Source organism: Colobus angolensis, unplaced genomic scaffold (assembly GCF_000951035.1).
Source record: "Colobus angolensis palliatus isolate OR3802 unplaced genomic scaffold, Cang.pa_1.0 Scaffold56, whole genome shotgun sequence".
NCBI lineage: Eukaryota > Metazoa > Chordata > Mammalia > Primates > Cercopithecidae > Colobus > Colobus angolensis.
In genome coordinates, this window is record NW_012119154.1 from 6,013,161 (window position 1) to 6,037,425 (window position 24,265).

Here is a 24,265-nt window from a genome sequence, read left to right on the forward strand (position 1 = left end):
ACAGCACACTGATGGGTCTTGACTCTTTATCCAATTTGCCAGTCTGTGTCTTTTAATCGGAGCATTTAGCCCATTTACATTTAAGGTTAATATTGTTATGTGTGAATTTGACGTGTCATTATGATGATAGCTGGTTATTTTGCTCGTTAGTTGATGTAGTTTCTTCCTAGCATCAATGGTCTTTACAATTTGGCATGTTTTTGCAGTGGCCGGTACCGGTTTTTCCTTTCCATGTTTAGTGCTTCCTTCAGAAGCTCTTCTAAGGCAGGCCTGGTGGTGACAAAATCTCTCAGCATTTGCTCATCTGTAAAGGATTTTGTTTCTCCTTCACTTATGAAACTTAGTTTGGCAGTATATGAAATTCTGGGTTGAAAATTCTTTTCTTTAAGAATGTTGAATATTGGCCCCCACTATCTTCTGGCTTGTAGAGTTTCTGCAGAGAGATCCACTGTTAGTCTGATGGGCTTCCCTTTGTGGGTAACCTGACCTTTCTCTCTGGTACTTTTTCCTTCATTTCAACTTTGGTGAATCTGACAATTATGTGTCTTGGAGTTGCTCTTCTCGAGGAGTATCTTTGTGGCATTCTCTGTATTTCCTGAATTTGAATGTTGGCCTGCCTTGCTAGGTTGAGGAAGTTCTCCTGGATAATATCCTGAAGAGTGTTTTCGAACTTGATTCCATTCTCCCTGTCGCTTTCAGGTGCACCAATCAGATGTAGATTTGGTCTTTTCACATAGTCCCATATTTCTTGGAGGCTTTGTTCATTTCCTTTTACTCTTTTTTCTCTAAACTTCTCGCTTCATTTCATTCATTTCATCTTCCATCACTGATACCCTTTCTTCCACTTGATCAAATCAGCTACTGAAGCTTGTGCATTTGTCATGTAGTTGTTGTGCCATGGTTTTCGGATCCATCAGGTCAATTAAGGTCTTTTCTACACTGTTTAGTTAACCATTCATCTAATCTTTTTTCAAGGTTTTTAGCTTCTTTGCAATGGGCTCAAACATCCTTCTTTAGCTCAGAGAAGTTTGTTATTACCGATCGTCTGAAGACTTCTTGCCTCAAAGTCATTCTCCACCTAGCTTTGTTCCATTGTTGGCAAGGAGCTGAGTTCCTTTGGAGGAGAAGAGGCACTCTGATTTTTAGAATTTTCAGCTTTTCTGCTCTGGTTTCTCCCCATCTTTGTGGTTTTATCTACCTTTGGTCTTTGATGATGGTGATGTACAGATGGGGTTTTGGTGTGGTTGTCCTTTCTGTTTGTTAGTTTTCCTTCTAACAGTCAGGACCCTCACTCAGCTGCAGGTCTATTGGAGTTTGCTGGGGGTCCACTCCAGACCCTGTTTGCCTGGGTATCACCAGTGGAGGCTGCAGAATAGCAAATATTGCTGAATGGCAAATGTTGCTGCCTGATCGTTCCTCTGGAAGCTTCATCTCAGAGGGGCACTTGGCTGTATGAGGTGTCAGTCGGCCCCTACTGGGAGGTGTCTCCCAGTTAGGCTACTTGGGGGTCAGGGACCCACTTGAGGAGGCAGTCTGTTCGTTCTCAGATGTCAAACTCTGTGCTGGGAGAACCACTGCTGTCTTCAAAGCTGTCAGACAGGGACATTTAAGTCTGCAGAAGTTTCTGCTGCCTTTTGTTCAGCTATGCCCTGCCCCCAGAGGTGGAGTCTACAGAGGCAGGCTGGCCTCCTTGATCTGCAGTGCATTCCACCCAGTTTGAGCTTCTGGGCTGCTTTGTTTACCTACTCAGGCCTCAGCAATGGCCGACACCCCTCCCCCAGCTTCACTGCTGCCTGGCAGTGAGCGAGGCTCCGTGGGCGTGGGACCCTCCAAGCCAGGCGTGGGATATAATATTCGGGTGTGCCATTTGCTAAGACTGTTGGAAAAGCTCAGTATTAGCATGGGAGTGTCCTGATTTTCCAGGTACCATCTGTCATGGCTCCCCTTGGCTAGAAAAAGGAATTCTCCAACCCCTTGTGCTTCCTGGGTGAGGTGATGCCCCACCCTGCTTGGTGGGCTGCACCCACTGTCCGACAAGCCCCAGTGAGATGAACCCAGTACCTCAGTTGGAAATGCAGAAATCACCTGTCTTCTGCATCACTCACGCTGGGAGCTGTAGACTGGAGCTGTTCTTATTCCGCCCTCTTGGAACCTCCCACCCTGAAGTGATTTTTTTTAAATTCAAGGTTTACAGACAGTTTTGGTCTTTTTATCATTAAATGACATAGGTAAGAGAATTTATATGATGAGATCTATGTTAATAGATCAAGAAAAGTAGAGATTTCCTTATTAATTTTTCTTCTCTTGACAATATTGATCTCCCCTTCAAGACCATCCTGGCTAACATGGTGAAACCCTGTCTCTACTAAAAAATACAAAAATTAGCCGGGCGAGGTGGCGGGCGCCTGTAGTCCCAGCTACTTGGGAGGCTGAGGCAGGAGAATGGCATAAACCCGGGAGGCGGAGCTTACAGTGAGCTGAGATCTGGCCACTGCACTCCAGCCTGGGCGACAGAGCGAGACTCCGTCTCAAAAAAAAAAAAAAAAAAAAAAATAAAAAAAAAAAAAAAAAAAAATATTGATCTCCCTTTTGTCTCCACTATTGTGGGGCAGGGAGTAATTTTTAGTCATTGTAATAATGGCTTTCTTTTATAGAGCCCATTCTCTGTATCCAGTTCTGGGCTGATCACATTTATCTTACTCAGTTCTTCCAATGTCCCTAAGAAATTGACATTTGTTATTTTATTTTATTTATTTATTTTTTATTTGGGGACAAGGCCTTGCTCTGTCACCCAGGCTGGAGTGCAGTGGCTCGGCTCACTGTAGCTTTGAACTCTTGGGTTCAAGCAATCCTCCCACCTCATCCTGCTAAGGTGCTGGGATTATAGGTGTAAGCCACTGCACCCAGCCTGAGTTTGACATTATTCCCATTTAATAGGGCTAAACTGAGTAGGCAATTTGCCCAAGGTCATATAGTTAGTGAGTGGCAGAGCCAGGATTTGAACTCAACCAGTCTGTTTCCAAAGCCTGGGCTCTTAACCATTACATTATGGCTTCTTGCCAACCTAAAGATTGTGCCCAGTGCCTGGCACAAATGTACTAATTACACCAAGATTAAGAGTCTTAATGTCTTAGCTAAGTCAGCAGGCTCTTTTAAATTTTATGGCAAACTGTTGTCATGTTGTCTAATGACATCCTGAAGGATTTAGGGTTTTTTTTTTTTCTCCCCCCCTCACCCCAGTTCAGACAACCAAAGCTCAGATATGGACAGCTGTGGGTTGGCTACACTTTTACTGCTGTTTTTCCTACTTCACTTTGAATCTCACTGCTACCCTGTGTAGTGTCTATATCAGCTACTGCCTCTTCTAGCACTAGGGTGGCCATGAGAGAGACAGGGATGGAGGAGGGAAGTCTAAGGAAACAGAACAGGGCATTTATTTGGAAGTTTTTAATGGAGTCAGAATCAAAGTTCAAACCCAGATTTCCCAGTTCTCAGTACTGCCTCCACAACTGTGTCTTTCCGTTGATTTTTTTGTTCTTTGAGTTTCTGTCCAATACATATTTATTGTGTGCTACTGTGTGCTAGTGACTGTTCTAGTCAGTGGATATCCAGCAGTGCATGAACAGCGGATGGCTCTCCTCTCATGGAACTTATATTCTAGTGGCAGTGAGACAGATAAGAAACAGATAAGGTGGTGAAAAGTACTTCGGAGAAAAATAAAGCTGGGTAGGACAGAAAGAATTCTAGGGCAGGGTTGGAAAGTGAATGAGAGAAGGGGGGTGTTGCTTTTAATGTAGAATAGAAAGGAAGGCCTCTCTGATAAGGTGACATTTGAGCAGAGGATATGCCATGGGAATGCCTGAAGAAAGACTGTGTCACTAGTCAAAGGTGCTGAGGCAAGAACATGCCTATTGTGTTGGATGAACAGAAAGAAAACCAGTGGGGCTGGAGTGTAGTAAGAGAGGGGAGCGTGGTAGGAAGTAAGATCAAAGTAGTTAAGGGAATCAAATCACATAGGACTTTTAACCGTGTAAAGGATTTTCACTTTTCCTTTGATGGAAGGGGAAGGGATTGGTGGGGTTTAAGTAGAGGAGTGGCATATATGACATATTTTATAAGAGAGTCATTCTGGAGTCAAATTAGGGGAGAAGGGACAAAGCAGGGTGACTATGGCATTATTGTTGCAGTCATCCGTAGGATTAGCTGATGGATTGGTTATGGAATATAAATAATTTTGATGATTTGAGCCTGAGCAAGAGGAAGAAGGACCCGCCATTTGCTGAGATGAAGACCATGGAAGGAGCAAATTTGGGGTAGAGATGAAGAAAGCAGAAATTCGACTTCAGTGACTCTTGGAGTGTTAGAGTTGGAAGAGACTTTGAGTTTATCTAGTACAATTGTTTCCTTTTACCAGCTAGAAATACTAAATACTGAGAGTTTAAATGACTTTCCCAGAGTCAAACAGCCTATACTACTTGTTGTGCAGCATAAAGAGCCCTGGAGTTGCAGTCATGTTCAAATTGTAGCTTTTCTGTTTCTTAGCTCTGAACCTTGGTCAAGTCATTTATTTTCTCCAAGTCTGTTTTTCTTCTATCAAAAAGGATAGTAAAGACTTCCATTTCTTGTTACAATGTTGAAAGTTGCAACAGTTGACATTATTGCTCCCACTCTGGTAGTGAGAAAAGTCAGAGAAGGTACAAAATCATAATTTTAAAAAAACCTATCCAGAGTTGACACAAAAAAATCTAAAGAAACAAAAATCTGGAAAGTAGTGAGCCCTTCTTCTCAAGAGAAAAAAAAAGAGAGAGAGATACATAGATACTTTTCATCTATGGTGGAACAGCAAGAGGAAGAATTTGCCATATAAAGAGAAGTCAGCTGTTACCGACTGCATGTAGGCTGGAGTGACAATCTGGAATCCTGAGGAGTTTCAGCTACAGTGCAGGACTACACCTACCTGCCAACTTTTCCCCCATGGGCCTTCAATTAGTACATTGGAATAGGAGTTCGGAAGCAGGGGCAAGGAAAAGAGAGCTAAGAAGGATCCTGCTGAGGTGGGTGGATTTTGCTGAAGGCTGGGGGCAGGACAGGAGAGTTAATAGAAATCCCTGTAGTGCACCAGGGGCTTTGTGAAGTCTAAGGCTGAGCCTGCAACAGCCTGGGGGCATGGCAAGACAGCTAAGAAATCTCTTTATGACTATCTAGGCTTTTACTGAGGACAAGTCAGCCTTTGAGAAGGCATAGTCAGGGTAACAGAGCAAAAAGAGATCTCCTCAAGGCACAGAAAACAGAAGGTGCTGCTGGAGACCAAGGACAGCACCCTAGCTGAAAGCTGGAATGTGAGGGGAGGGCAGAGAGGAGGGAAGATATCTCACAGTTCGGAAAGCTAGCATAGGTTACGAAACTCAGAGATGTATGAAGCTTCGACAGTGCTCAGATTTTTGCTTCTCCTGAAGGTAAAGTTCTGATTTCACCCTGAAATTATTATAAGCCAATCATGAACTAACACTACAATCTCAAACCCAGCTCAACTATAGATTAAAAGGATTGAGCTGTCACTCCCAGTTTCCCAGCAACTTAATTGAAGAAGGAACTTCCCTTTATGGAGATAAATTAATATTCTTTTATACACAGTATCTGGCATGAAATAAATTATGAGATATAGAAAGAAAAAAGAAAATGTGATCCATGGTCATGGGAAGAAAGAGGCAACAGAAACAGTCTCAGTGATGGCCCAGACGTTGAACAACATGGATAAACAGAGAAAATTTCAGCAGAAAGATGTAAACTATTTCTCCAAGTGGAAATGCTAGAAATGAAAAATATATTAGAAATGAATTCATTTGATAGGCTTAATAGCAGACTGCACACAGCAGAAGAAAGCACCAGTAAACTTAGGGACAGATCAATAAAAATCAGCATTCAAGATCTGTGGGACAATACAAAATTGTCTAGCATACATGCAACTAAAGTTCAAGAAGGAGAGGAGGAAGAGCAGGGACAGAAGTCTAAATTGAGGTATATCAGAGTTGACTTTCTGAAAATCAAAAATTTTTATAAAGGAAATTTAAAAGGAGGTAGAAAAGAAAAAATTACATAAAGGTGAACAGTAATATGAATAATTGACACCTTGTCAGAAACAATGCAGGTCAGAGGAAAATGAAATATTTTTTTTTTGAGACAGGGTCTCACTCTGTTGCTCAGACTGGAGTGCAGTGGTGTGAACATAGCTCACTATAGCCTTAATGTCCTGGGCTCAAGAAATTCTCCCACCTTAGCCTCCTGAATAGCTGGGACTACAGGTGCATGCCACCATGCCCAACTACTTTTTAAATTTTCTGTAGAGACAATGTCTTACTGTGTTACCCAGGCTGGTCTTAAACTCCTGAGCTAAGTGATCCTCCTGCCTCACCTCCCAAAGTATTGGAATTACAGGTGTGATCTACTGTGCCTGGCCTGAACTAACTTTTTTAAAGTGCTGTATTTTATTTTTGAAGCAAATCTGCTAACCTGGAATTAAATATTCAAAAGTGGAGGAGAAATATAGATATTTTTGAAGGAAGCAAAAACAATTTGTCTACATCAGACCTATATTACAAGCAGTGTTAAAAGAAGTTCTTTAAATTGAAGGGAAGTTATAGTAAAGGAAGTTCAGATCTGAAGGAATGCATTACACCAGGAAGGGTAAATATATGGATTAATATAAGGGACCTTTTAAAATATCTTTCTTTAATACATACATTTATTTTAAAAATATGGACTATTTAAGGCAGAAATAACAACATATTATTTGGTATATAGTAGTAGTAGAAGTAAGCTATCCAACAGTAAGTGCACAACGAGCCAGGGAAGTCAAATGAAGTTAGACTTTGATAAGTTAAAGGTGCACTCTGCAATCACTAAAGCAAACATTGAAAAAAATACAGAGAGGTATAGCTATAAGATCAGTGAAGGAAGCAATAAATATCACATTACGAAAAAGTCAGGAAAGCAGAACAGAGGAACAAAGAAGAGAGGCAAATGGAAAATAAATATAAAGATGGCAGACTTAAAAATCATATCAATAATTGCATTAAATGTAAAGACCATCATCTCCAATTAAAAGGTAGCAATTGTCAGGCTGGATAAAATAGCATAGTCCAACTGTGTGCTGTCTTTATGAATCACTGTAAATATAAAACACAGATTGAAAAAGGGTGAAAAAGATGTACCATGCAAAAAGCATAAGAAAGTTGATGTTGCTATATTAACAAAGTAGACTTTAAAACAAGGATCATTTCTAGAAAAAAGGATCATTTATCATGAATCAATTTATTAAAAATACATAACAGGCTGAGTACAGTGGCTCATGCTTGTAATCTCAGCACTTTGGAAGGCTGAGGGAGGTGGATCACTCGAGCTCAGGAGATCAAGACCAGCCTGGCATACATGGTGAAACCCCATCTCTACCAAAAATACAAAAATTAGCTGGACATGGTGATGCACACCTGTAATCCCAGCTTCTTGGGAGGCTGAGGTGGGAGGATCATTGAGGCTGGGAGGCAGAGGTTGCAGTGAGCCAAGATCATGCCACTGCACTCCAGCCTGGGTGACAGAGCAAGCCTCTGTCTCAAAAAAACAAACAAACAAAACAAAACAAAAAAAAACTTGTATGTACCTCACAACAAAGCTTCAAAATATGTGAAACAAAAATTGATGAAACCAAAGAGAAAAAGAGGCAAAACCACAATCATAGCTGAATTTAACACCTCTATCACTAATTGACAGAACTTGTGGAGAAAAAATTCAGTAAAGATATAAAAGATTTGAACACCACTATCAACCAACTTGATACTTGGCATTTATGAAGCAGTACACATCACTACAGAATTTAAAAAATAGCAAAATGGCAGATGCAAGTCCCTTCTTATCAGTAATTACTATAAGTACAAAAGGATTAAATTTACTAACTAAAATGTAGACACTGGCTGAATAAAAACCAAAACGAGCAAAAAACTTCCCGCATGATCCAATTTTATGTTGTCTACAAGAGATCCTTGTTAGATCAAAAGACAGGTTAAAAGTGAGCTGGGGGCCGGGCGCCATGGCTCACACCTGTAATCTCAGCACTTTGGGAGGCCGAGGCGGCCGGATCACAAAGTCAGGAGATCGAGACCATCCTGGCTAACACAGTGAAACCCCGTCTCTACTAAAAATGCAAAAAATTAGCCTGTAGTCCCAGCTACTTGGGAGGCTGAGGCAGGAGAATGGCGGGAACCTGGGAGGTGGAGCTTGCAGTGAGCCGAGATTGCGAAGCTGCACTCCAGACTGGGCGACTGTGCAAGACTCTGTCTCAAAAAAAAAAAAGTGAGCTGGGTTGGCTATACTAATATCAGACAAAATAGACTTAAGTTATAATAAAAACTGTTACATGAGACAAAGGTGATTATATGTTGATAAAAGGTTAATTCCTACAGGAACCATAACGATTATAAGCACATATGCACCAAACAACAGAGCCACAAATATATGCAGCAAACTGACAAAAATAAAGGGAGAATTTTTTCTTCTTTTTTCTGTTTTTAGAGATGGAGATCTGTCTATGTTGGCCAGGCTGGTGGTCTTGAACTCCTGGCCTCAAGCAGTCCTCCCACCTTGGCCCTCCAAAGTGCTGGGATTACAGGTGTGAGCCACTGCACCTAGCTGAGAAATGGTTTTATAACAGTAATTGGAGACTTCACAGCTGTCATCATAGCTACCATTTGTTCAGCACTTACTATATGCCAAGACTGTCCTAGGCACTTTATGTTTATAAACTCATTTCATTCACAACAGCCCTTGTGGCAGCTTCAATTACTATCCCGATTTTGCTGAAGAGGAAACTATGGCATAGAAAAGTGGCAGGTTCCATTCATATCCCTATTTTGAGGAAGAGGAAACTATGGCATAGAAAAGTTAAATGACGTGCCCAAGGTTTACAAAGGTGTAAGTGGAAGATCTTGGATTATAAGACCTTTTGGGAAATTAGATTTGATCCTTAGAGGTCTCCTAGTCTCATTTCCCATTGAGGAAGGGATTCCTTTCTCTGACAATCCTGGTTCTGTGGACTCTGCAGGAGCATTGAAGATGGGAGATCACTGCTTCAACAGCAAGACACTCTAGTATGGGCTCTTCTAATTGCTAGAAAGCTTTTTTTCCTATGTTGAGGTGAAATCTCACAACTTTGATTCACTAGTCTTTGTAATAACAGAAAATAAGCCCATTGTTCTGACTGTTGAGATATGTGAAGATTTTCATGTCATTCACCACCAACCCCAACATCAGTTGGAGACTTCAATACCATACTTTCAATAAAAGAACATTTAGACAGCAGAATAAGGAAACAGAAGTCTTGAACAACACTATAAGTCAATGAAACCTGACAGATTTATGTAGAACACTTAACCCAACCACACCAGAGTCAACATTCTTCTCAAGTGTACCTGGAACATTCTTCAGGATAGACATATGTAAGACCACAAAACAAGTTCCAATAGCTTCTTCCCTACCTCCGGCTGCTGGCAGGACCTTTCTCTCACTGCTGTTGGGACCCTGGGTCATCGCCCAGGCCGAGCACGATGCCCCCTAAAAAGGGAGGTGACGGAATTAAACCACCCCCAATCATTGGAAGATTTGGAACCTCACTGATTGGATTGCCAAATGTTGGGAAATCTACTTTCTTCAGTGTACTAACCAGTAGTCAGTCTTCAGCAGAAAACTGCCCATTCTGCACTATTGATCCTAATGAGAGCAGAGTACCTGTGCCAGATGAAAGTTTTGACTTTCTTTGCCAATACCACAAACCAGTGAGCAAAATTTCTGCCTTTATAAATGTAGTGGTTATTGCTGGCCTTGTGAAAGGAGCTCACAATGGGCAGGGCCTGGATAATGCTTTTTTATCTCATATTCGTGCCTGTGATGGCATCTTTTATCTAACACATGCTTTTGAAGATGATGATATCACGCATGTTGAAGGAAGTGTAGATCCTATTTGAGATATAGAAATAATACATGAAGAGCTTCAGCTTGAAGATGAAATGATTGGGCCCATTATAGATAAACTAGAAAAGGTGGCTGTGAGAGGAGGAGATAAAAAACTAAAACCTAAATATGATATAATGTGCAAAGTAAAATCCTGGGTTATAGATCAAAAGAAACCTGTTCGCTTCTATCATGATTGGAATGACAAAGAGATTGAAGTGTTGAATAAACACTTATTTTTGACTTCAAAACCAGTGGTCTACTTGGTTAATCTTTGTGAAAAAGACTACATTAGAATGAAAAACAAATGGTTGATAAAAATTAAAGAGTGGGTGGACAAGTATGACCTAGGTGCCTTGGTCATTCCTTTTAGTGGGGCCTTGGAACTCAAGTTGCAAGAATTGAGTGCTGAGGAGAGACAGAAGTATCTGGAAGCGAACATACCATGAAGTGCTTTGCCAAAGATCATTAAGGCTGGATTTGCAGCACTCCAACTAGAATACTTTTTCACTGCAGGCTCAGATGAAGTGTGTGCATGGACCATCAGGAAAGGGACTAAGGCATCTCAGGCTGCAGGAAAGATTCACACAGATTTTGAAAAGGGATTCATTATGGCTGAAGTAATGAAATATAAAGATTTTAAAGAGTAAGGTTCTGAAAATGCAGTCAAGGCTGCTGGAAAGTACAGACAACAGGGCAGAAATTATATTACTGAAGATGGAGATATAGTCTTCTTCAAATTTAACACACCTCAGCAACCGAAGAAGAAATAAAATTTAGTTATTGCTCAGATAAACATACAACTTCCAAAAGGCATCTGATTTTTTTTTAAATTAAAATTTCTGAAAACCGATGGAACAATTAAAGTTGGGAAGATGGGAATCTTTGACAAATTATTTTTATTTGTTTTAAAATTAAAATACTGTGTACCCCCCCCACCAATGAAATGCAAATTCACTAAATGTGAACAGCTTTGCTTTTCACATGATTAAGACCCTACTCCAAATTGTAGAAGCTTTTCAGGAACCATATAACTCTCATGATACTTCATTAATCTCCATCATGTATGCCAAGCCTGACACATTTGACAGTGAGGACAATGCGGCTTACTCCTTTTTGAATCTACGGATAATGCATGTTTTACAGTACTCCAGATGTCTACACTCAGTAAAACATTTGACAAAAAAAAAGTTCCAATAAATGTCAAAAGATTGAAATAATACAAAGTATCTTCTTTAATAACAATGGAATGAAGCTAGAAATCAATAATAGAAGGAAACCTGGAAAATTCACAATTATGTAAAAGCACTTTTTTTTTTTTTGAGACAGAGTCTCGCTCTGTTGCCTAGCCTAGAGTGCAGTAGTGCAATCATAGCTTACTGCAGGCTCAATCTCCTGGGCTCAAGCTATCCTCCTGCCTTAGCCTCCTGGATTATAGGGATTATAGGGCATGCCACCATGCCTTGCCGATTTTTAAATTTTTTTGTAGAGTTGGGTCTCACTATGTTGCCCAGGCTAGCCTTGAACTCCTGGCCTTAAGTGATCCTCCTGCCTTGGCTTCCCAAAGTGCTTGAGTTACAGGCACGAGCCACTGTGCCTGACCCCAAATTAACACATTATTAATAGGTGAAAGAAATAATGGCTATTTTAAAATACTTTGAGATGAATAGAAATGAAAATATATCATATGGGATGCAATGAAAGCAGTAATTAGAGGGAACTTTATAAATGTAAATGCTTACATTACAAAAGAAGAAAGGCCAGGCACAGTGGCTCACACCTATAATCCCAGCACTTTTGGAGACCAAGGCAGAAGGATCACTTGAGCCCAGGAGTTTGAGACCAGCCCGGGCAACATAGGGAGACCCTGTCTCTACAAAAAATCATTTTAAAAATTAGCTGGGTGTGGTGGCATGTACCTGTAGTCCCAGCTACTTGGGAAGCTGAGGTGAGAGGACTGTTAGAGCGAGGGAGGTTGAGGCTACCTTGAGCTGTGATCATGCCACTGTACTCCAGTCTGACTGATAGAGTGAGATCCTGTTTCCAAAAACAAAAACCAACCAGTCAGTAACTTTGCACCTCAAGGAACTAGAAATATATTAGATAATTTAGCAATTTAATCTAACATAGTGCTTACTGGAACTTGCAACACGGTAGGCACTTACTAAATATTAGTCTAATATATCCAACACAAAGATTCATCATTGACACTACTTTGAAAATAAATGTAGGGTACTATTTATGGCACTATTTCCACTTCTGCAGTTTCGATGGATTGTTTTTTTAATCCAGGTTTTAAAAATTGAGATATTCATCATATGCTATAAATTTTGCTCACTTAAAAAGTACAATTCAGTGGGATTTAGTATATTCACCAAGTTGTGTGACTATTCCAACTGTCTAATTCAAGAATTTTTTCATACCTTCAAAAGAAATCTCATATACATTAGCAGTCACTTTCCAGCCCTAGGCAACTACTAGTCTATTTTCCGTCTCCATGGATTTGCCTTTTCTGTACATTTAATGTAAATGGAAACATACAATATGTACCCTTTTTTGTCTGCTTTCAGTAGCATGTTTTCAAGACTCATTCCTGTTGTAACACATATCATTACTTAATTCCTTTTTAGTGCTGACTAGTATTCCATGTTTTGGAATACCACATTTTGTTTATCCCTTCATCAGCTGATAGACATTTTTTAATCGTTTCCACTATTTGGCTATTAAAAATAATGCTGCTGTGAACATTCATGAACAAGTTTTTGTATGGACATATATTTTCATTTCTCTTTAGTATTGACTTACAAGTGGAGTTGCCGGGTCATATGGTAACTCTTTTTAACCTTTGAGGAACTGCCAGATTGTTTTCCAAAGTGGCTGTACCATTTTACATGCCCACCAGCAGTGTATGAGATTTCCAGTTTCTTTTTTTTTGAGGCGGAGTCTCGCTCTGTCGCCCAGGCTGGAGTGCAGTGACGCAATCTCGGCTCACAGCAAGTTCCTTCCGCCTCCCGGGTTCACGCCATTCTCCTGCCTCAGCCTCCTGAGTAGCTGGGACTACAGGCGTCTGCTACAGCGCCCGGCTAATTTTTTGTATTTTTAATAGAGACGGGGTTTCACCGTGGTCTCGATCTCCTGACCTTGTGATTCGCCCGCCTCGGCCTCCCAAAGTGCTGGGATTACAGGCGTGAGCCACCACGCCCAGCCGAGATTTCCAGTTTCTCCATGTGTTCACCGTTACTTATTACTGTCTTTTTTATTTTAGCCATCCTATGGGCATGATGTATCTTACTGTGTTTTGACTTACCCTTGACTTACCCTTACGTTGAACATCTTTTCGTGTATATATTGGCCATTTGCATATCTTCTTTGCAGAAATATCTATTCAAATCTTTTGCCCATTTTAAAATTGGGTTGTCTTTTATTATTGAGTTTCAGAAGTTCTTTATATAGTTTGCATACAAGTGCCTGGTCAGATCTGTGATTTGCAGATATTTGCTCCAATCTTGTGGGGTTTTTTCCTACACTTTCTTGATGGTGCCCTTTGAAGTACAAAGGTCTGTTGTTTGTTTGTTTGTTTGTGTTTCTGAGACAGGGTCTTGCTCTGTTACCCAGGCTGGAGTGCAGTGGCGTGATCTTGGCCCACTGCAGCCTCCGCCTCCCAGGTTCAAGCTATTCTCCCACTTCAGCCTCCTGAGTAACTGGGACTACAGGCATGCGCCACCATGACCTGCTAATTTTTGTACTTTTAGTAGAGGTGGGGGTTTCACCATGTTGGCCAGGCTGGTCTCGAACTCCCACCCTCAAGCTATCTGCCTGCCTTGGCCTCCCCAAGTGTTGGGATTACAGGTGTGACCTGCTGCGCCCAGCCAGGTCTTTTATTTTGTTGAAGTCCAGTTTATCAATTTTTTTTGGATGTTTTTGCTTTCAGTATCATGTCTAAGAAACCATTGCATAATCCAAGGCCACCAAGATTTATGCTTATGTTTTCTTCTAACGGTTATAATTTAAGCTCTTATATTTATTTAAGTCTCTGAGCCATTTTGAATTAATTTTTTTATATGAAGTGAGATAGGGGGTCCAAATTCATTGTTATGCTTATATATATCCAGTTATACTGGTACCATTTCTTGAAAAGACTATTCTTTCTCAATTTAAATCTGTGCTCATAAATTTAAGAGTTTATTTCTTGATTCTCTTTATTTTAGCCAATTTTATAATTTTATTTTAGATTCTCTGTTCTGTTCCATTGATCTATATGTCTACCCTTATGCCAGTGAACACATTGTTTTAATTGCTGTAGCTTTGTAGTAAATTTCGAAATCTGGAAGTTTGCATCCTTCAACTTTTGTTTTTCTTTTTCAAGATTATTTTAGTTATTCTGCATGGTCCGTTGCATTTCATATGAATTTTTTGATCAGCCTTTCAATTTCTGTAAAAAAGGCAGTTGTGATTTTGAGAAAGATTGCATTAAATCTATGGCTTAGTTTCAGAAGCATTGCTAAAATAACACTAATAAGTCTTTCAGTTCATGAACATGACTGTCTTTTGATTTATTTAAGCCTTCTTTAATTTTTCTCAACAATGTGTAAGTTTTCAGTATGGAAGTCTTATTCTTTGTTTGTTAAGTTTATTCGTAAGTATTTTGTTCATTTTGATGCTGTTGTAAATAGGATTATTTTCTGAAATTTATTTTCAGGATGTTCATTGCTACTATGTGGAAATACAGTTTATATGTATATAACTATATTGTATATATGTTGTATCCTGCAGACTTGCTGAACTCCTTGATTAGTTCTAATTGATTTTTGTGCATTTTTAGAATTTTCTATGTGCAAGATCATGTCATCTGCAAATAGAGGTTGTTTTACTTCTTCCTTTCCAGTCTGGACATCTTTTTTATCTTTTGTCTAATTGCTTTGGCTGGAACCTCCAATACAATGTAGTATCTAATGGCCATGTGTTGCCATTTTTATGAAACACATGTGATAGGGCACAAAATGTTTTATATTACTCAATATTAGAATATGGTGGTTCATGAAATTAGTAACACCCTAATTGTAGGACAACAGTTGGGGCTGTTCTGATCTACTAGTATAAAAACAAATAACTTTTTTCCACATTGATTGAAGAACATTTTCACAATTTCCTTTTTGTTCTTTCCAGGTTTTCTCAAACAATGATGAAGGCCTTATTAACAAAAAGTTACCCAAAGAACTTCTGTTAAGGTAAGTGTAGATAAATTCTGGATGAAGAGTTTAGATCTGATTTAGTCATCAAGTTCCAAGCCTATCTTCTTTCGCACTGTGAGTCCATAGCATAGAAAAACAGACAGAATTAGCCTAACTGACTTTTTGTTTTTGTTTTATAGAATGCTGTTCAGCTTGTTGTTAAATTTTACTTGGTCTAATCCAGAATGTACTAAGTATGTACATAGCATTGGTCTGGATTCTTTTTGTAATGTGGTAAGTATTGTAATAATCTTCAGTAGGTGCCATTGTTTTGGTTTCAGTAGATAATCGTGATGAAGTCAGTATTATGAGGAGAGATTATTGCAAGGTTGTGAGCTCCTGAAGTCATAAAGTTTTTGATGTTTTCAGACAAATGAGTTTTAAATACAAAAAATAAGCACAGTTATGATATGGTCTTAGTGAGCGCTTAAAATACTGTCAACCCCAAGTATTAATATGTTTTTATTCATATGAGAAGTATAAGTGACAGTGGTATAAAATAGACTTTTTGTCTTTTATTTCTGGCATCACTGAATATACAGTAAATGTTATTTTGGTTGTTGTTTTTACCAAGTAAAGCTATCAACCAACATTTGTTGGCCTGGAGGCACTTCAGTTTTCTTTAGTATTATGCAATCATCAAAAGAAATCTTATTTTAAGGCCAGGAGTGGTAGCTCATGTCTGTAATCCCAGCACTTTAGGAGGCTGAGGTAGGTAGATCACTTGAGGTCAGGAATTCAAGACCAGCCTGGCCAATGTGGCGAAATTCTGTCTCTGCTAAAAATACAAAACAATTAGCCAGGCGTGGTGGTGCACGCCTGTAATCCCAGCTACTGGGGAGGCTGAGGCACAAGAATTGGGAGGCTGAGGCAGGAGAATCATTTGAAGCTAGGAGGTGGAGGTTGCAGTGAGCCTAGACTGTGCCACTGCACTCCAGCCTGAGTGACTGAGTAAGACTGTGTCTCAAAAACAACAACAACAACAAAAAAAAAAACTCATTTTCTTTTTAGATGTTGTTATATTTTAATTCTTTGCAAGGAATTAATAGGTGTATACACGGTAATCCTTGAGAGTCATTTCCCTAACTCTGTTTCTCTTATCACTGATACTCCACAAAACAACAGCATCAGAAACCAGGTTTTGTGATCAAATAACTGTAGGAAACAAACTGTAGTCCTATAGGGTCAACAAAACCTATAGGACTTCACAGGGCCTGAATAGGCTAATGTGCATGGCGATGATACAAGTTAGGTAATTGTGCCATTTCAAACTTACTGACAATGGAATCCTTTTAATATTCCACAGAAAATTTGGGGGAAATGCTGACATACAATAAGAGATTGACCAGATGACTCCATTCCGTGGCTGTACTAAATCTCACCTTAACATTTGGGGAATGAATATGAGTTTTGTTTAAATATTGGGAATAATTATTTTCATCGCTTCCCAAGTTCACCACAGAACCACTTTTAGATGCCACAGATTACTCACCTTTGCTGTCATCAGGTTATTAGACATTTTTCCTTGAGTGAGAAATGGGGTAAGGACTTGGCTTCTTTGTGGTAGTGATCACTTTTCAGGGACTTCAAAGGGTGTTTCATTAGTCACCAGGTGTTGTTTGACACTGTTGTCATGAGCTCCTTCTCAGTTGATAAAAAAACTGAGACAGGATTGTATGAAAAATATCAATTGTATTTTATTCCAATAAAACAAATATTTGGATAAGAGAGAATGTTCTTTGGCATTTTTGACAAGTTTAAGAAAGTGGTGACAAGAAAGAAATGTATGTTTGCCATATAAACCCAAAAGGCTTTGCTCAAGCACCGTAAGTTGTTAGAAGCAATACAACTGTGTCAGGGTGGGCAGGCTGTCACTAGACAGCTGCACAGATGCCATCCACATAGACTGCAGTGTAGATGGTGCCACCCCTAGGATTATGTAGTGCTTCCAGTCTGGGTCTGAACATTTCTCTAGAACGGGCATCAAGCTGTAATCTCAATATGGTGTTCTTACCCTGGGGAATCCTAAGCAGCTTCAGGCAGGCCTCTGTTGGCCACTAAACACTAGGGTGTGATTAAACTCCACCCTTCTCATGCATACTTCTGCTATGACTCAAGGCTACTAACTGAATGGTTTTTTTCCTTCTGGTGGGGTTGGCTTTTGTACTCTACTCAGCCATGGAACAGTTTCTGTCTGTTGATACCAAAAAAATAAAAAGGAATTATATCACTTTCTATGTAGTGTGATTTCTAAACTGCAGTCTTGGAAACTTCAGAGTTTCCAAGCAACATCACCAGAGATGTTAAACTTTTAGAGATCTGTGATGGACTCAGCTGTTAGGAATTCTGGAGGTTGTCATCACTACTTACAGCTTTTGAATCATGCCATAAAGCTCATACATAGATCACTTTTCAGAAAGAATTGCCACTTGAGAGCAAATGTTAATGTCTTTTCATAGATTTACATTCCCACTTATATTCTTATTTCAGAGTCTGTAAGGGGAATTTAAAATATTGCCACTACAGATCTTCTCCAACTCATGAGTCTCAAAATTAACTCTAGAAACCATGTATTTTAATTTAAGAATTTTTTGCTGGCCTTTAAATCATTTCTGTCATTTTACTTTCAGACTTTCCATTCTCTCTGTGGCTTTCCCTTTTCCTAGCTACCCTTTCTAAGAAAAATTTTGAAGGAGGATTTGAACCAGATTACCTGAGCATCCATCTGCATCATTAGTTAATTCCACAACATTGGGTATAACAAAGCCCCCACCTCATGACGCTTAAGTCTTTATTATTTTCTACTCAGTTAAATTATGTCTTCATTGTCTACCCTTGGCTTATGTGTTTATTTCATATTGTAGACTTCTTTGTGACAGTGTAGTCTGTTGTTGCTAATCTTGTTGAATTCCTATTCACCTTCAGTCTTAACTTCCTCAATACATGTAAATTCTTTGACTTTGTGACAGACTTAATTGCTTTCAGTCCAGATCATTTTCTCTCCTGCCACTTTTGACTGCTTCTGTTACCGCCATCTTTAATTCTCAACTAGCTTCCAATACTGATCCCATCAACCGAAGCTTCACCTTCCCCTTTGGAACCATAATCTGAAATTTGCAAGCATAATCTGAAATAATATGCTGCTTTTCATCTCTCTGTTATCACTTTGAATCCACTCAGAAAAATCTGTTTTCTTTTCATCTGATTTTATTGATAGTTTTAAGAATATATATTAGTCACAGATTCCTTCTCTACTACCCATTTTTAGTTTGTTACTGAACAAGTTTTTACAATTTTGCTTTTTTAAATCCAGCTCTTGCTCATGAATTAAGGCTACTGAAGTTTTTTCTCTACCTTTGCTCTCACATAGCCCAACAAACAGCTTTTAATATTATTCTTCCTGGGGAGTCAGTTACATAATTTTTATAACAATGGAAGTACTTAATTTGTTGCAACATTATCTATTAGTGAGTTGGATTATCCTTGCATATATTTTTCCACATTGTTATTGTCCATATTACTGTTAGAATCAGACTTTCTGGGTTCAGATTTCAACTCTTCTCATTTATTAGTTGTGTAACCTTAGTTACTTAACTCTCTGGGCCTTAATTTGCCCATCTGTAAAATGGGAATAGTAATAGTTCTTACCTTATGGGGTTGTTGTTCTTAGAGTACCTGGCATGTAAGTATTAAATAAATGTTAGCTCTTATTGTTATTAATATCAATTTTTGGATGCCTGAATATTTAATAAGTGCTATTTGACAATGCAGTCAGCTTTAATACAAACAACTGATGAATCCAGCTCTTAATATGGATCTAAATATATGCTACTGCTAAAAATATCGCAGTAAAGTACCTGGTTATTGAGTAACTCTGTGAAGGCCCAATGCTTCATTTCATTAAACTGGACTAATTCAATCTCAATAGAAACTGCATACTACTATCTTATACTAAACTGACAATTACTATTGCTTAAGCAGATGTGTGGTGTTGTGACACCTGATTTACAACTGCAGTTACCTTGCATTATAACAAAAGATAGTCTCTTGGAGGGAACTATTCCCTTTTTGAGGAAAAAAAAAGTCTTCTGTGAATTGAATACTGACCTAAAACTCAGATTTTAATAGTGATTTGACTTTAAGTTTTAATTTCTATTATGGTTGCTTTCAGATGTTAGTGATGAAGTAAAAGCACACCTGCAGTAAACAGCCTAAAACATCCTGAGGAGTCAAAATAATAATGAAAGAAAATTACTAGACACATTAAAAAAATTAAATTACCATTATTGATGTAATTTCTTTCCTTTTTAAATTTGTGTAGATACATGATAAAATTTATTGGCTTGGCCGGGTGCGGTGGCTCAAGCCTGTAATCCCAGCACTTTGGGAGGCCGAGACGGGCGGATCGTGAGGTCAGGAGATCAAGACCATCCTGGCTAACCCGGTGAAACCCCATCTCTACTAAAAAAATACAAAAAAACTAGCCAGGCGAGGTGGCAGGCGCCTGTAGTCCCAGCTACTCGGGAGGCTGAGGCAGGAGAATGGCATAAACCCGGGAGGCGGAGCTTGCAGTGAGCTGCCATCCGGCCACTGCACTCCAGCCTGGGCGACAGAGCGAGACTCCGTCTCAAAAAAAAAAAATTTATTGGCTTGATAAAGGAAGATTTCATTGCCCCAAATGAGGGATTTGAGCCTAATAATTCTGGGTGATATGAAATCAAAGACACGATTTCATATAATATGACAGTTTTAGTAGTTGAATTTGCTTGGGAAAATTATAAAATGACTAGCACATACATTTTCAAATTTTCCTTTTCTCAAATTTGTAAGCCAGTCCCATGAGTGAAAATCATTGTGGTTTTTGTTGCAATCATTAAGATGTAGCCCAGTGTCCTTGGCAAGCAGTGCAGTAAAGGGCTCATTCCTGCTACGGGTGTCATTGAGTAGGTGTTGTTGCTTGCTGGTTGGTTTCAGCACTCCATGGACTTTTTTAAGGACTGCTGCCTCTGTTTCCTGCTGTCTGTGATGCCTGCTGCCTTATATATATTCCAGGGCATCCTAACAGGTAAGATGCTCTTTTGGGGGTATATTCTGCAATTTCAAATTTAAGCATCTATGCCGATTTTTCCTCGTTGCCAAGGAGTTGTTTTAGGTTGGTTTGCTTGCTCTCTGGTTGTTTTTTGACTTGTGTGTGGCAATGTGGGACTGAATATATGTGTATGTTGAAATCAGATGCAGAAGCTTAAAAGCCCTCATGTTCATTATCTCCCTAAACGGTTATGTACTATTTTGGAGTTGGCACCGAGGTCCAAATCGGCAGAAGCAAATTTTCTTTAGACTAGGTTGGGGTTATGCTTGTGTATGAAAACTCTGAGGATGACTTTGGATTTCATGTCTATATTGAGATGCCATGAAACACCAATAAATCTCTTCTGATAGGAAGGATAGAAGCTAGATACATTTTGCCCCAGAGCCTTATTTATCCCTAGCAAATTGTATTAGAGATCTATTCATTTGAAAACTGCGAATTCAGTACACAGAAAAGATTGGTGAATTTGACTCTATGAATTGTGAAGTATGGTAAAATTATACCATACTAAAGATCAATAGTACAGTGGTGGATGAAATAATTAGATACACATTATAAGCAAGGGCATTATTCTTCAATATGCAAAGAAAAAAATCTCAAAATTATTAAGAATAAGGTAGATTGATTTTATTAGAAATACAGTTTGAAGAGGCCACGAACAAAAGAAATACAAATGGCTAATAAATGTATAAAGAGATGCTCAACAAGGCCCATATTTAAATACAAATCAAAATAACAATAAGATATTACCCGAAAGTTTGATAATACTAGGTTTTGGCAAGGAGATGCGAGATACTTTAGGTGGGAATATAAATTGTAGCAGCCATTCTGTAGGGCCACTGGAAGAAAAATTTTAAATGCTAAATGTATGTATTCACAAATTCCATTTCTAGGAATTTACTAACATATATTTGCAAAAGCACACTGAGGCATATGTGCAGGATGATTACTGCAGCATTTTAAAAACTTCAGTTATGCAGAATTGGATTACTCATAATTCTTGGTTAATGATACATTTTATCATTGATCCATGCATTGCCCTCTTTTATTCATTTTGTAATATAAGGAATGTACACAAATGCTGCCCCTCCTCGTTCCCCACCATCAAGATAATATTATTAACAACTTTGTATTTATGATTTCTTGCTTCTTAAAACTTTTTATCTTAAATATATTTTGACTAAAAAATATGATGTTTACTTTTGCTTGTTTATTAACTTTGTACAAAAAGTATATGTTATATTCTTAGACATGTTTTTCACTCAAAATTATGTTACGAAAGGTGATTCTTGTTGCTCTGGTTGTCTGTTGCTCATTCCTTTTTACTGCTGTATAGTATTCTACTGTGTGAATGTACCAACATTTTATTTTTTTCCCCCTTTACTGAGTATTTTGGTTGTTTCCAGTGTTTTGTCAGTTAAGAGCAGTGCTGCTTTGGACATCCTTGTAGATGTCTCCTGGTGCACAAATATGCAATTTTCTCTGAAAGAATTTCTGAGGGTTATAGGCTATACAGATATTTAACTTTATAAAGAAATATTAAATTGTTTTTCCAAAGAGATCTTACCAGTTTATATTCATACAAAGAGTGGATAAGAGATTCAGTGCCAAACTGAATCTCTTTCTAACACTTAGTGTTGTCACATATCTCAATTTTTGCGAAAGAAGTGTAGAATGGTACCTTATTGTGCTTTTGTTTTGAATTTCCCTGGATTCTAGTAATGTTGAGCATCTGTTCATATGTTTATTAGTCACATGTGTTTCCTCTTCAGTGAAACACATATTTTTGTTTTTGGCCTATTGGATTATCGGCTTATTGATTTGTAGTTCTTTATATTCTCAGTATAATCTTTGTACTAATATTAATGTTTAGCTGACAAGTACTTTATCCCATCTTCTAATTTGTTCTTTTCACATTCTAAGGCATTTTTTAAAACTTTTTTTTTAAATTATTATTATGCTTTAAGTTCTAGGGTACATGTGCACAATGTGCAGGTTTGTTACATATGTATACATGTGCCATGTTGGTGTGCTGCACCCATTAACTCGTCATTTACATCCAACTCGTCATTTACATTAGGTATATCTCCTAATGCTATCCCTCCCCTCTACCCCCTCCCCACAATAGGACTCGGTGTGTGATGCTACCCTTCCTGTGTCCAAGTGATCTCATTGTTCGGTTCCCACCTATGAGTGAGAACATGCAGTATTTGGTTTTCTGTTCTTGCGATAGTTTGCTGAGAATGATGGTTTCCAGCTGCATCCATGTCCCTACAAAGGATACGAACTCATCCTTTTTTATGGCTGCATAGTATTCCATGGTGTATATGTGCCACATTTTCTTAATCCAGTCTGTCACTGATGGACATTTGGGTTGATTCCAAGTCTTTGCTATTGTGAATAGTGCCGCAGTGAACATACGTGTGCATGTGTCTTTATAGCAGCATGACTTATAATCCTTTGGGTATACCCCCAGTAATGGGATGGCTGGGTCAAATGGTATTTCTAGTTCTAGATCCTTGAGGAATCGCCACACTGTTTTCCATACCTTTTGTGAAGTCAAATATATCAGTCTTTTATGCTTAGTGTTTTTTGTGCTTTCTTAAGGAACTTCCTCCTTACCCTGAAGACAAAGAGATAGTCACATGTATTTTATTCCGAAAGCTTAAAAATTTTGTTTTTGATATTTCAGTTTTTAATCACTCTGGTACTTACGTTTATATGTAAGATAGGAATACATTTTTGTTTTCTTTTGTATATGGATTATCGATTTTTCTAGGTTCATTTGTTGAATGATCCTTCTGTTTCTACATAGAAATGCCATATCACCTCTGTAATACATGTATGAGTCTATTTCTGGTATTTAGTATTTTCTGTGTGTCAGTCCTACATATTTGGTAAGGCATCTGTATTTTTGAGTGGCCAGGGCTCACAAATTTATTTCTTATACTATCTTTATCTGATTTTTAAATTAATATAAGCCTCAAAGAATTGAGTTGAGCAGTATTCACATGTTTTTCTGTTCTCTGAAAGCATCAATTTGTCTTGGTTTAATTGTTGCTTGAAAGTCTGTTAGAACTATAAAATTATGTGAGGCTAGAATTTTCTTTGTGGGAAATTAATTATTACTTTAATTTTTAGAAATGAATAGTATTTTTCAAGGTTTTTTTTTCTGTTTCTTCTTGAGTCACTTTTACTAATTTCATTTTTCTAGGAGTGTGTCCACTTTGAGTTTTACATTTTGTTTTGGTAATTGTCTTTTTATATTCTTTGTAAACTCTGCTGTATCTGTTGTACTGTTACTTTCTTCCTTGATATTGTTAGTTTATGCTCAAGTGTTTCTTCCTTTCTTGATTAATCTCACTAGAAGTTTACCTATTTCATTAGTCTTTTGGAAGAACTAGCTTTTGGCCTTATTCTTTTCTATTGTTTCTTCATTTCTATTTTAATAGTTTCCATTCATATCTCTGTAAAAATTTTTTCTTTGAGTTTTATTCTGTTTTCTTTAGCTATCTTCATAAGTTGAATGTTTAATTGCTTATTTTTTGAGCCTTAGACAATTAACTGAAAGCTCTACTTTTGCATTCTACAGATTTTGAACTGTAGTGTTTTTCTTATTCAGTTTCAAATATTTATCATGTACCACTTTTGCTTCTTTGACCCCTACTTTTTTTTAAAAAAAAAAAAACTTTTTTGTAATATACAATATATAGTCGGAGAACTACACAAAACAAATATCCTTATAGACACCACCTAAGTCAGTAAACTTTGCCAGTCACCAAAGAAGCACCTCTGCGCCCATTCAAATCACAACTGCTTTTTTCCTCTTCTGAAGGAACCACTATCTTGACTTATAGCTATCACTATATTTCATTTCTTTGTAGATTTATCACCTATATGTGCATCCTTAGACATTATAGCTTACTCTTGCCCATCTAAAAAAATT

General features: G+C 38.3%; 1 protein-coding gene and 1 pseudogene across 4 annotated transcripts in view; both read left to right on the plus strand.

The window, feature by feature from the left end:
- The window catches only part of FBXL2 (F-box and leucine-rich repeat protein 2), a 101,350-nt gene that overhangs the window by 13,607 nt on the left and 63,478 nt on the right, over window positions 1-24,265 (plus strand). For 2 of the 3 annotated variants that reach the window (XM_011961555.1, XM_011961556.1), the window contains exon 2: window positions 15,166-15,227. In XM_011961555.1, the coding sequence (XP_011816945.1) occupies window positions 15,166-15,227 (62 nt within the window). Of the gene's footprint in view, window positions 1-15,165; window positions 15,228-15,370; window positions 15,465-24,265 lie in introns of all 3 variants that reach the window. The other variant, XM_011961557.1, reaches the window with a different exon arrangement.
- Window positions 9,597-11,184, plus strand: LOC105525794 (annotated as a pseudogene). Its single transcript, XR_001003974.1, has one exon. The product of XR_001003974.1 is annotated as an obg-like ATPase 1 pseudogene (transcript).